This window comes from Carcharodon carcharias, chromosome 18 (assembly GCF_017639515.1).
Source record: "Carcharodon carcharias isolate sCarCar2 chromosome 18, sCarCar2.pri, whole genome shotgun sequence".
NCBI lineage: Eukaryota > Metazoa > Chordata > Chondrichthyes > Lamniformes > Lamnidae > Carcharodon > Carcharodon carcharias.
The window spans coordinates 68692646-68709224 of NC_054484.1; the positions used below are offsets into that span (position 1 = coordinate 68692646).

General features: G+C 42.9%; 1 protein-coding gene across 8 annotated transcripts in view; it reads left to right on the top strand.

The window, feature by feature from the left end:
* sytl5 (synaptotagmin-like 5) overlaps nt 1-16579 on the top strand; it is a 262548-nt gene that overhangs the window by 215292 nt on the left and 30677 nt on the right. For 7 of the 8 annotated variants that reach the window (XM_041211619.1, XM_041211620.1, XM_041211623.1 and 4 more), the window contains 4 exons: nt 6333-6408; nt 8427-8544; nt 10163-10269; nt 14395-14493. In XM_041211619.1, coding sequence (XP_041067553.1) covers nt 6333-6408; nt 8427-8544; nt 10163-10269; nt 14395-14493 — 400 coding nt within the window. The remainder of the gene's footprint in view (nt 1-6332; nt 6409-8426; nt 8545-10162; nt 10270-14394; nt 14494-16579) is intronic. The other variant, XM_041211624.1, reaches the window with a different exon arrangement.

A 16579-nucleotide genomic window follows, 5' to 3' on the forward strand; every position in this document is an offset into this window, starting at 1 on the left:
TCCCTGCAAATGCACGGCGTCTCTTCCTTGGTGTTCTACAGGCGATGCTCATGAGCACAGCCCAAGGTTGTGTGCACTCAGTCAGAGTTCCCCTCAAAGTTCAGGTCGCCAGTAGCACACCTTTTAAGGCAGTCGAGAAGCACGCAGTTCTGAAGTCACGCCAACATAGGTGGTAAATTTGATGTGGGGGGCAGGATTCCAGTGAGTAGGGCTTATAATGAGATGCTAAAATATTGAAATTAGGTTCCTGATGTGCGGTGACAGCAGACGTGACCACCATTGATGGGTGGAGCTGCCAACCATGGTTTCACGATGGTGTGAAACTGATTTTTGGCTTTCCTGCATCTTGTCCCCCCTTCATGCACAATGACAACTGATGCCAAAGAGACTAGATGGTTCTGCTAAATGTCTGCCCTCAGTCATTTCTCTAGCATGTGTAGGTAAAGTTAAAGGTACAGTTCAAACTTGTTGAGCTTGAGCTTTTCATCATCGGATGCCGGGAACCACATTGTAATACATCTGCATATCATTATAAGGCTAGCCTGCCAGACATGTCATCTGCCCAAAACAAAAACAGAATTACCTAGAAAAACTCAGCAGGTCTGGCAGCATCGGTGGGGAAGAAAAGAGTTGACGTTTCGAGTCCTCATGACCCTTCAACAGAACTAGGTGAATCCAAGGAAGGGGTGAAATATAAGCTGGTTTAAGGTGTGTGGGGTGGGGGGGGGGGTGGGGGGTGGGGGTGTTAGGGGAGAGAAGTGGAGGGGGGTGGTGTGGTTGTAGGGACAAACAAGCAGTGATAGAAGCAGATCATCAAAAGATGTCACAGACAACAGAACAAAAGAACACATAGGTGTTGAAGTTGGTGATATTATCTAAACGAATGTGCTAAATAAGAATGAATGGTAGGGCACTCAAGGTATAGCTCTAATGGGGGTGGGGGGAGCATAAAAGATTTAAAAATATTTTAAAATAATGGAAATAGGTGGGAAAAGAAAAATCTATATAATTTATTGGAAAAAACAAAAGGAAGGGGGAAGAAACAGAAAGGGGGTGGGGATGGAGGAGGGAGCTCAAGACCTAAAGTTGTTGAATTCAATATTCAGTCCGGAAGGCTGTAAAGTGCCTAGTCGGAAGATGAGGTGTTGTTCCTCCAGTTTGCGTTGGGCTTCACTGGAACAATGCAGCAAGCCAAGGACAGACATGTGGGCAAGAGAGCAGGGTGGAGTGTTAAAATGGCAAGCGACAGGGAGGTTTGGGTCATTCTTGCGGACAGACCGCAGGTGTTCTGCAAAGCGGTCGCCCAGTTTACGTTTGGTCTCTCCAATGTAGAGGAGACCACATTGGGAGCAACGAATGCAGTAGACTAAATTGGGGGAAATGCAAGTGAAATCCTGCTTCACTTGAAAGGAGTGTTTGGGCCCTTGGACGGTGAGGAGAGAGGAAGTGAAGGGGCAGGTGTTACATCTTTTGCATGGGCATGGGGTGGTGCCATAGGTGGGGGTTGAGGAGTAGGGGGTGATGGAGGAGTGGACCAGGGTGTCCCGGAGGGAATGATCCCTACGGAATGCCGACAGAGGGGTGAAGGGAAGATGTGTTTGGTGGTGGCATCATGCTGGAGTTGGCGGAAATGGCGGAGGATGATCCTTTGAATGCGGAGGCTGGTGGGGTGATAAGTGAGGACAAGGGGGACCCTATCATGTTTCTGGGAAGGAGGAGAAGGCGTGAGGGCGGATGCGCGGGAGATGGGCCGGACATGGTTGAGGGCCCTGTCAACGACCGTGGGTGGAAAACCTCAGTTAAGGAAGAAGGAGGACATGTCAGAGGAATTGTTTTTGAAGGTAGCATCATCGGAACAGATGCGACGGAGGCGAAGGAACTGAGAGAATGGGATGGAGTCCTTACAGGAAGCGGGGTGTGAGGAGCTGTAGTCGAGGTAGCTGTGGGAGTCGATAGGCTTGTAATGGATATTGGTGGACAGTCTATCACCAGAGATTGAGACAGAGAGGTCAAGGAAGGGAAGGGAAGTGTCAGAGATAGACCACATGAAAATGATGGAGGGGTGGAGATTGGAAGCAAAATTAATAAATTTTTCCAAGTTCCGAAGACAGCATGAAGCAGCACCGAAGTAATCATCGATGTACCGGAGAAAGAGTTGTGGAAGGGGGCCGGAGTAGGACTGGAACAAGGAATGTTCCACATACCCCATAAAGAGACAGGCATCCGCCCACACCAGCATGTTTCACAACTGCACATAAGTGACGTGCACTTGGCGAGCTGCACTTCGCTCAGGACCTCGAGATTTGTTTGTCTATCTTGCTTTGGGCAGCACTCGCAGTCATCAGCACCAGGCTTTGCAGCCAGCACCACAGCATGTTTAATGAGGCTCACGGGCAGGTCTCTACCTACCAGACCAGCCATAAGGCAGGGGTAGCTTTGTACAGCTGCAGGGCTAGGGCTTGCTTGAGGAAGGGTTAAAAAGCGGCCTCAGGCAAGGGGAGAGGCTGCAGCTTGAGGGCTGTATTGAGTATCCCAGGGTGTGTGTGGGGGCACAAGTTGATCTGTGCAAGTGGCCTCAAGATGGTGAGGGCTGAGGAGGCAGTCTCCAGAGAAAATAAGGCCAGATGGAGATGTAAGGGTGTGTGTGAAAGAGTAAGAATCCTGCCCCCCACATCAAATTTACCACCTATGTTGGCATGACTTCAGAACTGCGTGCTTCTCGACTGCCTTAAAAGGTGTGCAACTGGCGACCTGAACTTTGAGGGGAACTCTGGCTGAGTGCACACTACCTTGGGCTGTGCTCATGAGCATTGCCTGTAGAACACCAAGGAAGAGGCGCCGTGCATTTGCAGGGACACAGTCAAGTCGCTTTTTCCATGCTCACTTTCAGTGTGGTGCCAGGACAAGGGCTCTAGTGAGGGTCATGCCGAGAAGGGTGGGGGCTAGTGGTGTGCGGACCAAGGCAGCACAGGCTGAAGTAAGTACTCAAGCACATGCTGGGGGGAGTGAGGGGAGGGTGCGTGGTGGACGTTCCCTTGAGCTGGCAGTGAGTGAGATGCCACTGAACGTGTGATGGGCTTGAGTGTGTGAGTTTAGAGTGATGAGATGGTTGCCTTACCCTGGCGGCACAGATGAGATCATTCACACTCTATCTACATTGGAAAGCCAACCTCTTCAGTGCAGCATTGGCACTGGTCACCACTGCCATCACCTACCAAGCCAGAATGGTAATGTTGCTGTTGCTCCTGCGGCCACATCTGGGCTGCAGGACCTCAGGGCGGGCCTCCACAGTGTCCAAAAGGTGCTCAAGGGATGCATCACTAAACCTGGGAACTGCAGTCATCTTGCCTTTCAGGGCCATGTCTTATTTGCACAGCCCTGGGCTGGAAGCACTGAGAGGTGTGCGCGTGGCTATACTTTAAATGTGGCACCCAGCATGATGAAGCAGCTAGGTAATGGCATGGCGGGCGAATCAGAGCCCGCCCACCATGAAAATGTCGTGTTTCCCAGGAATGCATAATTAATACAGCGGGTTTGGGACATTACAGCGTGAGAAGCCGCCATTGCGGGCGGGTAAAACAACGTTTTGTGCACCAGCTACTGCACTTAGTGCAAATCTGGGATGATTCTGCCTGATGTCTACAAGGTGCAAACCATTATCATGGGGTGTAAATGATTACAGAACATGTCCCATTGAATTAAAAACATGTTAATGTGATACCTATTTTCAAGAGAGATGATGAAACAAACCCAGGTAACTAAAGCCCATTAGTTTTACATTAGCAACTAGAAAAGTAATAGAATTGACCACTGGGAACGAAGTTGAGGATTACCTCAAAAATAATGTTGTAAGTGGCAATCTGAAGGAATAGATCTTGACTTTATTGAATAAATGATATCGCAAAAGGATGCTGGAAAACTCAATGATCTCATAGCTAAACTCTGGAAGTCTGATATAAGTTCAAAAAGAAAGACTGTTATACAAGCTGACAAGAAGAAAAAACAATTTGCATTTAAATTGCATCTCCTCACGACATTTCAAAATATTTTACAACCAATTAATTACTTGTGAAGTGGAGTGACTAATGTAGCCAAAGATATTTTAGCTAAAAGTTGGAGATGAAATGGGCTGAAAGATGTTGGGTTTGAGAATTATACTAAGTGAAATGCTCCAGGAATTGCTTCTAGAGCCCTTACTATTTCTTATCCACATAAATTACCTTAATTTCAAAATCTCCATAAATTTCAATAAATTATTGGATTTGTGCAGTAAATACAAATTAAAACTACTGCAGATAGTTGGACTGGTATTTCACAATGTAAGAACCCTTTCAATACAATAATGGCTGATACTTGGCCTCAGCTCCACTTCCCCGCCTGCTTCCCACATTCCCTAGATTCCTGAGAGACCAAAATTCCCTCTATCTCAACCCTTGTTTCATCCACAACCCTTTGGGGAAGAGAATTCCAAAGATTCATGCTTTAAGTAAATAAGAGGTAGGCCATTAGGTCTGAGATGAGGAGGAATTTCTTCAATCAGAAGGTGATGAATCTTTGGACTTCTCTGCCCCAAAGGGCTGTGGGGGCTCAGTCATTGATTCTGTTCAAGACAGAGATCAATAAATTAAAGGTATCAAGGGAAATGGAGATCGTGTGGGAAAATGCCATTGAGGTAGAAGATCAGCCATGATCTAGTTGAATGGCGGAGCAAGTTCAAGGGGTTGAATGGCCTACTCCTGCTCCTATTTCCTATGTTCCTATGAAATTATTCCTCAGCTCAGTCTTAAATGATCAATCCCCTTATCCTGAGACTGTGCCCCTGTGTTCTAGATTCCCTAGCCAGGGAAAACAACCTCTCTACCCTTTCAAGCCCCTTCAGAATCTTGAGGTGCCCTACTCTAGTAACTTATGGCCCAATGTAAATTAGCCAAATTTTCATACTACAAGCAAGAGTAGGGTGGTAGAATTTGAAGCAGCTATTCAGTTACAGAGGAACCTAGACAATATTTGCAAGTGGGTTGAACCATTGTTGAGGAAATTCAATGCATATAGTTAAGAGGTCTTGCATATTGGAAGAAAAAATGTGGGCAAACTTAGTTAACAAATGTTGCTAAGCTAGTTATGAGCGAGGCTGCAAGAGGTATGGAAGTGAAAATAGACTCGTGTTCTGTCATTGCAAAGCAACAGTTCACAAAACAATGTTGAGCTCTAGGCTGAATCAGTAGAGCCTTGGGAAAGCTGAATTGTCCTTGACTCGATCACATAGACTCCCTAGATGGAAGTGCAGGTTAGAGACAGATTACCTCACTGCACTGTTTCTCTGACTTGCTGCAAGTGCAGATCCATTGAATAAACCTTAACAGTCTGAGCCTGGACTACTGAAGCAGTATCATGCTCTGGTCAGGTTTTCTGTTGAGTACTGCATTCAGTTTTAATCGCCAAAGCACCAGGAAAACATCCAAACCATGCAAAAAGACTGAATCCCAATGTCTCCACTGTTTTGCCAGTAACTCATGTAAAATGACTGAGCTGTAGTGTCAGAGAATTTAGTTATGAGAAAAAGTTTGAAAATTGCTTTCTTCAACCTGAAGGAGTGTAATGAGGTACCTTATAGAAATAAATAAGATACTACAGTGGAATAGAAAATGCTAACCCTGAGTACCAAGTTAAACCTCCACTTCAGAACAAGTGACAAAACTGGGAAATGGCAGGTTATGTTCAAGACTAATTCCAGGAAGCACTTCTTCACATAGAATGACTAATACTGGGAATGGTCTTTTGGATAGGCACAAGCTCTGGGTTTCTTAAAGAATGAGTTGGATTCTGTGATGAGTGGACCTTGAGTTTCTATGGAAGGATGAACTCGATTCCCAGACTGGCCTCTGTCATCTGCACTTAAATGGCATAAATATTGTAATATGCATAAAATTTTGACATGAGGGTAATTTAACACAGCAATTTGAGCTGCAGTTTCAGTTTTAGCCAGGGACTATCCAGGCTTTCAGTACCTGTTGCACAGAGCTCCTTGAAAAGCAGTTGCATTCTAAATGATTTAGCAGTGTAGGTGACAGCTATTTTTCTTTAACTATTGCTGCTGGTGCGGAGTCTCACTGACCAGTGGTACATGTGTCAAAATCCCACGTATCCTCCCTAAGGACTTAAGGGATAGAAAATGTGCACTCTGATCATGAAAATCCATCCACACATTAGTAAGTCTGGATTTAGTAGTTTTTGTCAAGCTACTACAGGAGTAATTCATTTGCAGTACATTGCGCTGCGCTTCACACAATTGCTGATAATCGCAGGTCCTCATTACTGTTTGTTAACCACAGCAGAACATCAACTCCAGTTCTACAGATCTCAGCAGCGACCAGCAAACTGAGCATTGTGTCAGATTATGACAAGGAGGTAAGTTAGACAGCTTTGCTCAAAATCTGACATTACCTTGAGAATGTAATCAGAAATTAAATTAAGCCGTGTTGAACATCAGAATAATTCCTCGTTAGAATTTTCATAAGCTCTACGTCATATCTGTGGATATTATATTTTATCCGTGCCCATGGGCAGATGTAAAATCCAGCGCTGTGATTGGAATCAGATAAATCATGCATTCAGCAGATGAGTTGTAAATACACTGTTGCCTCAACCTAGTTCTTGCTGGACCAATCAGAAAGTTTATAGGGTTTGAAGAAAATATACTGTACCAAAAACTTTCCTTGCTCTTTGAGAAATGACTTCTGTCTTCTTAGACTTAGTAACATGGAACAGTGTGCCACCTAGCGAAGTAACTGCTGATTGATCTGGAGGATTCAAAGCTGATTTAATTACTGACTTCATAGGGAATAGAATTACCATGAAAACGGATAGAAAAAATAAAAGAACTTCAGGTCAGGTCCTAAAATCGGACATGAATGAAAAGGGCAAATTGAATGGCCATTCCTTGCTCTGACATTCTTTTGATCATAATATTTTCTCTTTCCTATCCCATGTGAATTCCAAAAGAATAAAAATGAAAATATTTATTCCACAAAGTGTGAATAATGTTTTCAATGAAGTTGATCAAACTGATGAATTTTCCTCCCTCTTTTTCCCTGGAAGCTGCAACTCCCTACCTGGTAATGACACCATGGCCAAGAGGCCCCCTCTGCTACCTCACACAGTGGCCAGTATCAGCGTTTCATTATTTGGCATCTGTTGGTAGCACTCTCACCTCCAAGTCAAGAGCTTGTGGCGCAAGTAGACTTGAGCAAAAAATTCAGCCTAATGCTCCAGTATCGTAGGAACAGAGTGCTGCACTATCAAGGTGCTACCGTTAGCATGTGGTGTTGAACAAAGGCCCTGTCTACCCTCTCAGGTGGATGTAAAGATCTCCTGGCATTATTTTGAAGACAATTTGGGATAATTGCCCCATGTCCTGACCAATATTTATACCTCAATCGACATCACTATTCTAGAGTATCTGCTAAATATATTGCTTTCTGTGAGACCTAGACTATGGTTTTCCGGTGATAAAAACAAAAACAAAAATAAAAATAAAAACAAAAAAGACCTGCTGAGTTTTTCCAGGTATTTTTTATTTTTTGTCTAGGATTTTCTGGCCCCATTGTGGCAAGACCCGTTGTGGGAGAGTCAGCAGCCCAGCCAAAAGTCCATTGACTATCGGCAGGACCAGACAATTCCAACAGCGGGTGGGGCAGGAAAATCCCACCCCTTGCGTGCAAATTGTCTGTTACATTTTCTACAACAGTGACTATACTTTTAAAAAGAACTTTCATTAGGTTGTAATGTGCTTTTGAATGCCCCGACATCATGACAGAGACCATATAAATGCAAATTGCCTTTATGTGAGCCTTAATTGTGCCTAAAAACTATGAAATTGTGAAGGTTATCACAACCAAGCCCAAATCTGTTTTCATTCAACATCTGCTATTTAATGATATAAGCAGCACCCTTGAGATCTATGTTGGTATTGCTCGACAACAGCCGGGATTTTCCAGTCCAGCCAGCGCAGGCAAGACCGGAAAGTTTTGGAGAGCAGCCAAAAGTCCACTGACTGGGCAGGAATTTCCGGTTCCGTCCCTGGCGGAACTCTGAATTTTGAGTGAGAAAGGAACAACAAAGAGATAAATGCCCCTGTGTGCTGTTTTGATTTAAGTATTAAAACTCTTCCTCAATACTGGAAGCCAGTGCTAAGCTTGGCACTGGGAATTGTCATGGGAACTGAGCCCTCACTTGTTCTGAGGTTGTGTTCCATGCACCTCCCTATGCGTTGAAAGTATCTTTTGAGATTGGCAAATAGCATTTCTGATTCTTCAAGACTGGCATGTTGATTTATAAAAGGGAATTATAAAAAGTATAGTAAGGTGCATTAAGTTTCTTTCAACAAAACTTATTTGCATTGATTGACATGTTCTTCTGATTGGTAGGCAGAATCTTCAGAAAGTATTCACACTCTACCAGTGAGTAACTGTGTGCCTGAGGATCTGGCCAGACGAAAACACAATATGCCTACAATAGCAATTTCCAAATATTCCATTTCATCAGGTGTGTGTATGTCTCAATGCTTTTCTTAAAAATGCAACAGTTAGCAATCATTATTGCACTGCTGAAGCTATAGGTTGAATTCCCAAGCTGTTTCATGAACTTATCAATCCTCGGCTGAGTTTTAAGATGGGAGTTGTGGGTCATTTCATTTAAGTAAAATGTCTCACCTCCTGCAGAAAAAAGCATGAGAGGAAAGGACAAACTGCAGTGATGCATGTATTAAATGGTTTCATTAAACTGATGATAGTCACTAGGCTAACTACATCTATGGTTTTAGTGTTCCCCATACACACCGACCATATTCTAGCAGATATTAAACTAGGACATGTTTGTGTGAGTAAAATATTTCCATTTCACCCTAGAAAAGTACATCACTGCTAATCGAAGGGCAAGTAATAGGAGAGCTGATACAGTTCTTAAAACATGGGGCGGAATTTTACTACCTTGTCATGGCAGGGGCTGGACCATAAAATGCGGCAAGCCATTCAAAAGTCCATTGACTTCGGCAGGACTGGAAAACCCAGCTGCTGGGAGAAGCCGTAAAATTCCCCCCAAACAGTTCCAATGAGGACTACCCTAAGCAATGATCCTTGGTTCCCCCCTCACATGGAAAACATAGTGATCATAAATGGAGACCTGGCCTAACCTGCAATGCCCACATCCCATGACTGAATAAATAAAAAATCACCGAAACTGTACCCTCCATCACCAGCAGAACTAGGACCCAGGTGACATGGAGGAGCTGACTTCCTAGTTTATGTTACTGGCAGAGAACACTAGAAACACATATCCATTAATGAATAGAAAATTGTAAACAGTGCACCCCAGTTTTCCAGTTTGCCAATGGCTGAGTCCCCCACTGATTATGCAAATTCAGAAAATTACCCCCCAATTTCTCAGGAGATGTGGGCAAAGCAATTAAAAGAAATGCAACCTTTTCTTGGTAGGATGGTGGCAAATCATAGGCTCCACAGAAAAAGAGTGTGTCTTGCTTTGGAAGTCTATTCTCTCAAGCAATCTACTTCGGTCTAGTCAAGCACAGTTAAATACCTTCTGTCCAAGACAGATTGAAGGCCTGACGTACCCCTGAATATTAATTCACCCTGTTCAGAACATGCCCACTTAACAAATCCTTAACCAGCTTTTCTACTCTAGATAACTTATTGTATAAAACATAATAATGCAGTTCTCCTGCACAATTTCTAGACACATGCACAGAAGAGAGAGCTCACAAAGCGTGGGCACCCTGAGAACCATACACATGGGAATATAATTTTGCTTGCTCAGAAAGTAAGTGGTTAACAACAATGCACTCCCAGATATCAATATTCCATGATATATATCTTAGCTCATAAATACTCCTTAACATGACGCTCTGTTAAATGTGAATGCCACCTGGTGCAAGAACTTTACTTGGATGTTTGCTGTGATATAATATTCAATGGGAGGGCAAAGCCATGAAACAGGCAACATCAGCATGGTGATTTCACCTTCTAGCCTAAAGCATACTCTAGCCAGCCAAGGTAATGGTGATGTAGACTTTCAATACATTTTCTTTGTATAAGGTGACCTATAACCCATTGTCTTGCCACATAATATTACTATTCCTTTGGTACAGATCACAGTAGATCTGAGTTGGACCTGAGTGGATCCTGCACATCGGGGAATGAAGATTCCATTAGCCTCAGGAGTAAATCTGTACCTGGAGATCTCAATGAAACCACGGTGAGTTGAACACATTTATGGGTTACAGTTGCTTTTAATATTCTTAAATGCAAAGTGACATGAGTGTTTCTCACAAATATAGAAACTAAAATAAAGCTATTGATAGGTTAAAAGCTCAGGCTGTTCAGATCCATTCCAACCACTGAGTAATAGCTGGTGTTCCCCACAGCACAAATTTCCCCATGCAGGTTGAATTCAATTAATTGTAGTTAATGCAAAGTTCTTAATTATTTTGTATTTGTATAGAATAGCTTCATTATCTGTGAAGGCGGCAGTACTGTTAAGATAGAGGAATAATTTAATACTTTTTAAAATAAATATGAAATAACTTTTGGCTAGCTAACCAATGACTGCGGTTTTGTGTTAAGTATGTAATGTGGCAGTTTAAGGGCTACAGCCTAGTTTCTTAGCGTCTGGAATAAGATAAAAGAATAGAAGAATTTTTTGCACTGTAAACTAAATGTAGAGGGTGATAAAGCAACAACATGAATAAATATTTTTTCAAAAGATACTGTCCTTTATAAAACATGAGTCTATTAATTGTGCAATATTTGAGTTGATAGTGAAAAAAGAAACGACAAAATGGCTTCCAGTTGTGTCCTTGGTTACTGTATCCTGCACAGTTAGACCATAAGATACAGGAGCAGAAGTAGGCCACTCAGCCCATCGAGTCTGCTCCGCCATTCAATGAGATCATGGTTGATCTGATATTCCTCAATTCTACTTTCCTGCCTTTTCCCCATATCCTTGATTCCCTTACTGATTAAAGATCTATCTATCTCCGCCTTGAATATACTTAACAACCCAGCTTCTGCAGTAAAGAATTCCACAGATTAACTACCCTCTGAGAGAAGAAATTCTTCCTCATCTCTGTTTCAATTAGGTGACCCTTTACTCTAAGATTATGCCCTCTTCTCCTAGGCTCTCCCACAAGGGGAAACAACCTCTCAGCATCTAACCTGTCAAGCCCCCTATGAATCTTATATGTTTCAATAAAGTCGTCTCTCATTCTTTTAAACTCCAATGAGTACAGCTCCAACCTACTTGACCTCTCCTCATAAGAAAATCCCTCCATACCCGGAATCAACATAGTGAACCTTCTCTGGAACGCCTCCAATGCCGACATATCTTTCCTTAGATAAGGGAACCGAAATTGTTCACAGTATTCCAGGTGTGATCTAACTAATGCCTTGTATAGTTTTAGCAAGACTACCCTATTTTTATACTCCATTCCCTTTGAAATAAAGGCCAACATTCCATTTGCCTTCCCTATTAACTGCTGAACTTGTATGTTAACTTTTTGTGAATCATGCACAAGGACTCCCAAATCCCTTTGTACTGCAGCCTTCTGCAGTCTTCCTCCATTTAAATAATATTCAGCTCCTCTATTCTTCCTGCCAAAGTGCATAACCTCATATTTTCCCACATTATATTCAATCTGTCACTTTTTTGCCCACTCACTTAACCTGTCGGTATCCCTCTGTAGACTCCATGGGCAGGATTTTACTGTCGGCGAGCGGTAAAATGATGTGGGATGACACCAGGCGGAGCCCCTGACGTCATCCCGCCCCATTTAAATTTTCAGGAGGGGTGGGCACAGCAAAATCAGCTGTGGGCCCACCAACCTGTCAATGGCCACTTGAAGCCATTGACAGGATCGTTTAAGCAATTAAAGGACCTACCCATCCAACCTTAAAGTTGGCGGGTTGGTCAGGAGCCCTGGCGGCAACTAGAAAAACCATGAAACCTTATCCACCGGCGCGATGGAGTTTCATGTAGGGTTTTAAAAATTGTAATAAAATTGTTATGGAAATTATGAACATGTCCCAACTCATGTGACATTGTCACATGAGGGGACATGTAAGGGGTTTTTCTTTTCTCTATTTTTAATATTTTTAAAAGCCGAGGCAATCTCCCTGAGGCTGCACTTAGCCTCAGGGAGATGAGTACGCTCTTTTGTGCACATGCGCAAAAGACTGCACTCTCGATTTTAGGGATTCCCCCCCCCACCACCCACACAGGGAGCGCATAGCGGTTCCCGGCAAATATCACGCTGGGTGGGCCTTAATTGGCCCGCCCACGTAAAATGGCGGCACGGCCCCGATCGCTGGCGGCAATCGGCGCCACGCCCACCTGCAATTGGGTCAGGCCTGCCTGCCCAATGAATGGAAAATTCAGCCCCATGTGTCATCCTCACCACTTCCCTTCCCACCTATGTTTGTATCATCCACAAATTTGGCAATAGTACATTCACTTCCCTCTTCTTAGTCATTAATATATATTGTAAATAATTGAGGTCCCAGCACTGATCCCTGTGGCACTCCACTAGTTACAGGAAGCCTGTAAATGCCCCCCTTATCCCAACTCTGTCTTCTATTAGTTAGCCAATCCTCTATCCATGCTAATATACTACACTCAACACCAAGTGCTCCTATCTTATTAAGTAGCCTTACGCACAGTACCTTATCAAATGTCTTTTGGAAATCCAAATATATTACATTTGTTGGTTCCCCTTTATCTATCCTGCTAGTTACGTCCTCAAATAATTCTAATAAATTTGTCAGGTGTGATTTCCCCTTCATGAAGCCGTGTTGAGTCTGCTTGATTATATTATGTAATTCTAAATGCGTACATCCTTTATAATAGACTCTAACATTTTCCCAATAACAGATGTTAAGCTAACTGGCCTATCGGTACCTGTTTTTGTTTCCCTTCCTTTTTGAATAAGGGTGTTACATTGGCAGTTTTCCAATCCTCTGAGACCTTTCCAGAATCTAATGATTATTGGAAGATTACTACCAGTGCATCCACTATCTGTGTAGCTACTTCCTTTAATCTCCTAGGAAGCTATCCATCAGGCCCAGGGGACTTATTGGCCTTTAGCCGTATTAGTTTCCCTAGTACTTTTTCTCTAGTGATAGTTATTGTATTTATTTCCTCCACCTCTTTTGTCTCTTGATTATTTAGTATTTTTGGAATGCTATTAGTGTCTTCTACCATGTTCTACAATTCTTACTGGCCATTTTTATATTACTTGCTAGTTTACCCTCAAAATTTATTTTCTCCCTCTATTATTTTTGATGATCTTGTTGGTTTTTAAAACTTTCCCAATCCCCTAGTTTACCACTAATCTTTGCCACATTTTATGTCTTTTCTTTTAGTTTGATACTATCCTTAACTTCCTTGGTTAGCCATGAAATGCTGAAGCAAAGTATTTATTCAACTCCTCTGCCATTTCCTGATTCCCCATTATTATTTCCCCAGCCTCATTCTGTAAGGGGCTTATGTTCACTTTTTTCTTTCCCTTCCTTTTCATATATTTAAAGACGTTCTTACTGTCCATTTTTATATTACTTGCTAGTTTACCCTCAAAATTTATTTTCTCCCTCTATTATTTTTGGTCATCTTTTGTTGGTTTTTAAAACTTTCCCAATCCCCTGGTTTACCACTAATCTTTGCCACATTTTATGTCTTTTCTTTTAGTTTGATACTATCCTTAACTTCCTTGGTTAGCCATGGTTGATTTATTGAATCATTCCTTCTTCCTTGAATCCTTCTTCCTCACTGGGATATACTTTTGTTGAGAGTCATGAACTATTTTCTTAAATATCTGCCATTGTTCACTGTTTTATCTGCTAAAATCCTATCCCAGTCCACTCCAGCCAAGCCTGCCCTCATTCCTTTGTAATTACCCTTATTTAAGTTTAGCACAGTTCTTTCTGACCCAAGTTTCTCACTCTCAAACTGAATGCTAAATTCTACCATGTTATGGTCACTGTTTCCTAGGGTATCTTTTACCCTGAGATCATTAATTCTCGCTGTGGTGGCTCTATTCTCTGTTCAAAGCAGAATCAGTATCAACATACTACTTACCTATGCTGTACCCAAAGTACTGCACTGAATTTTTCTATATTAATGGGATGTAAGAGATTAAGTAATGGTGTGGGGTTTTTTTCAACATTGGGATAAGCAAAATGGGTCAGCGTGATTTTTTTCTGGTCCTGTCCATTCCTGTGTTTATGGTATACAAAAAAATGTTAAATAGTCAAAAATATTGCACAAACGACAGCTTTGGAATATTAGAATAACTCCCCAGTGCTCACTGTGATATTATGTGATTTTTAGGATTACCTTGAGGAGGAGGAGGAAGAAGATATTGATAATTTGGTATCAATGTATCGCCCAAACAGTGGAAGGAGCAGTCTGGGAAGTGGGTTATCTATGGTAAGTCTTGAGTAAATGTGATATCACTAATTTGGCACAAATATCCATTGCTCATGCATGTCTCTTGAATATTATTAGAAAGCTTTAATTAGATTTTGTAGCATTTGGTGTATTTCCTGGAACTTTAGCATTGTTAATGCTTTAATATATTGGTGTGGTGAACATTAAATTGAATGGAGCAATGGTTTAGACAGTGTCTTTTCACCTCTAGGAATGAGTTAAATAAAGTGAAAGTCTCTTCTGTTTGCTGGCTATAAAAACTGTAAAATGTGTTTGGACAGTTATTAAATGGAAAAAATGTTGCACTATACATTCGGGGGGTGGTCATCTTAGGTTGAGGCAGAGCAGAGGGGGATTTACTCTGTACCTGACTGTGCTGTGACTAGTTCAAGGATTTTTGATGCCTGAATTGGGTTTGCAATCCCCAGCACTGGAGCTCTGAGTGCTCCCTGTGCAGGCGGACGGGGGCATGGGGATTCCCTGACTCAGGGTCTGTGCTCTTTCGCGCATGCACGCAAAAGGCTGCAGAAATCTCCCCGGGGCACTTAAATAAATAAAGAATTGAAAATACTTAAAGACATGTCCCCTCATGTAACAGTGTCACATGAGCTGGGACATGTCAATGAACATTAATTGAAATATTAATTTAATTTATAAAAACTTCATGAAACCTCATCCCACCTGTGGTTGAGGTTCCATGAAAAATGCAAAGGCTGCCTGGGCTCTTCGCCTGCCCGCCAACCTTAAGGTTGGACAGGCAGCTCATTTAATTGATTTAATTAGTTTTAAGCAGGCCTTAATAGGTCTTTGACAGTCGGCTGCATGCCTGCCAAACTAAAAATCTAAATGATGTGTGGTGACATCGGGACGCCTGCCTAACGTCACCGCATGTTATTTTATGCGTCGGCGGGCGGGCCCCGTCCCCGCTCACTGACTGTAAAATTCTCCCCTTGGGGTATTAGTGGGGCCTGCCAGCCAAGGCCCAGCGAGGGACTTATGGGCGGGTTTCAGGGGCTGTGGAGGGGTGGGGGGAGGAATGGTGTGTATGATCTAGTAGGGGGCCACAACCCATGAAAGAATAAATAACTCACCCCACAATTAATTTTTGAAAATGAATATTGTGCACTAGTATGAATAAAAATTCTGTAACTATAAGTACAGATTTATTTTACATGACAAAGGAGAATATTCTGATAATGATTATACATTCTCATTGTTCTACACTTTTTACAGGATTATGTACCAGAAAAAATGCACATTATAATGAGTAATATGGTTCATTTTGAAGTAATACCGTGAGCAGGAATTTACATCCCGCTTGCGGGTGCTCGCTCGACCCGATCGGGCGTAAAATATACGCGATGATGTTGGGCGAGCATCCCGACGTCATCACGTACTTGCGCAATATTTTGGTCGGTGGGCGCACACAAGGGTTGGCAGCGCACCCGCCAACAATTAAGAGGCCTATTAAGGCTCTTAATCAATTAATTTAAAGCTCTTTATCGCTGCCCGTCCAACCATACAGTTGCGGGGGTGGGTGGGGGGGGTGTCAGGGGGGGCGAATTGGCCAGGCAGCCTTTGGATTTTTTAGGAAACCTCATCCACGGGCGGGATGAGGTTTCCAACAAAAAATTTCTTTGAAATGTATTGATGTAATTTTTATCACGTTTACATCCATGTGAGTGAGTTCTGTGTGGGGACATTTTTTTCACATTTTCAAAATCTTTATTTCTGATTTTACAATTCTTCAGCTCTCTGAGGCAGCTCCCTGCCTTCAGGGAGCTTTCAGTGCGCACTCCTCTGTGAATGCACAGACTTCTGCGCTCGCACTCCTCCCGCCCCCACCCCGGCAGCGCTGAGTTTCTCAGCACACCTTTCACGCTGGCTGGCTGTTAATTGGCCGGCCAGCGTGGAATCACGGTCGGGGGCCGATCACGGGCAGTGGACTGTTTTCCGGCCACTCCCGGGACCGCCCTCAGTGCCAGCCCAACAACCTGAAAATCCTGCCCCATGTAACAGTTGCTAGATGATTGTAAGGGCAATTTATGCAATCAATACTCATTACGATAGAGTGGGCTAGATTCAA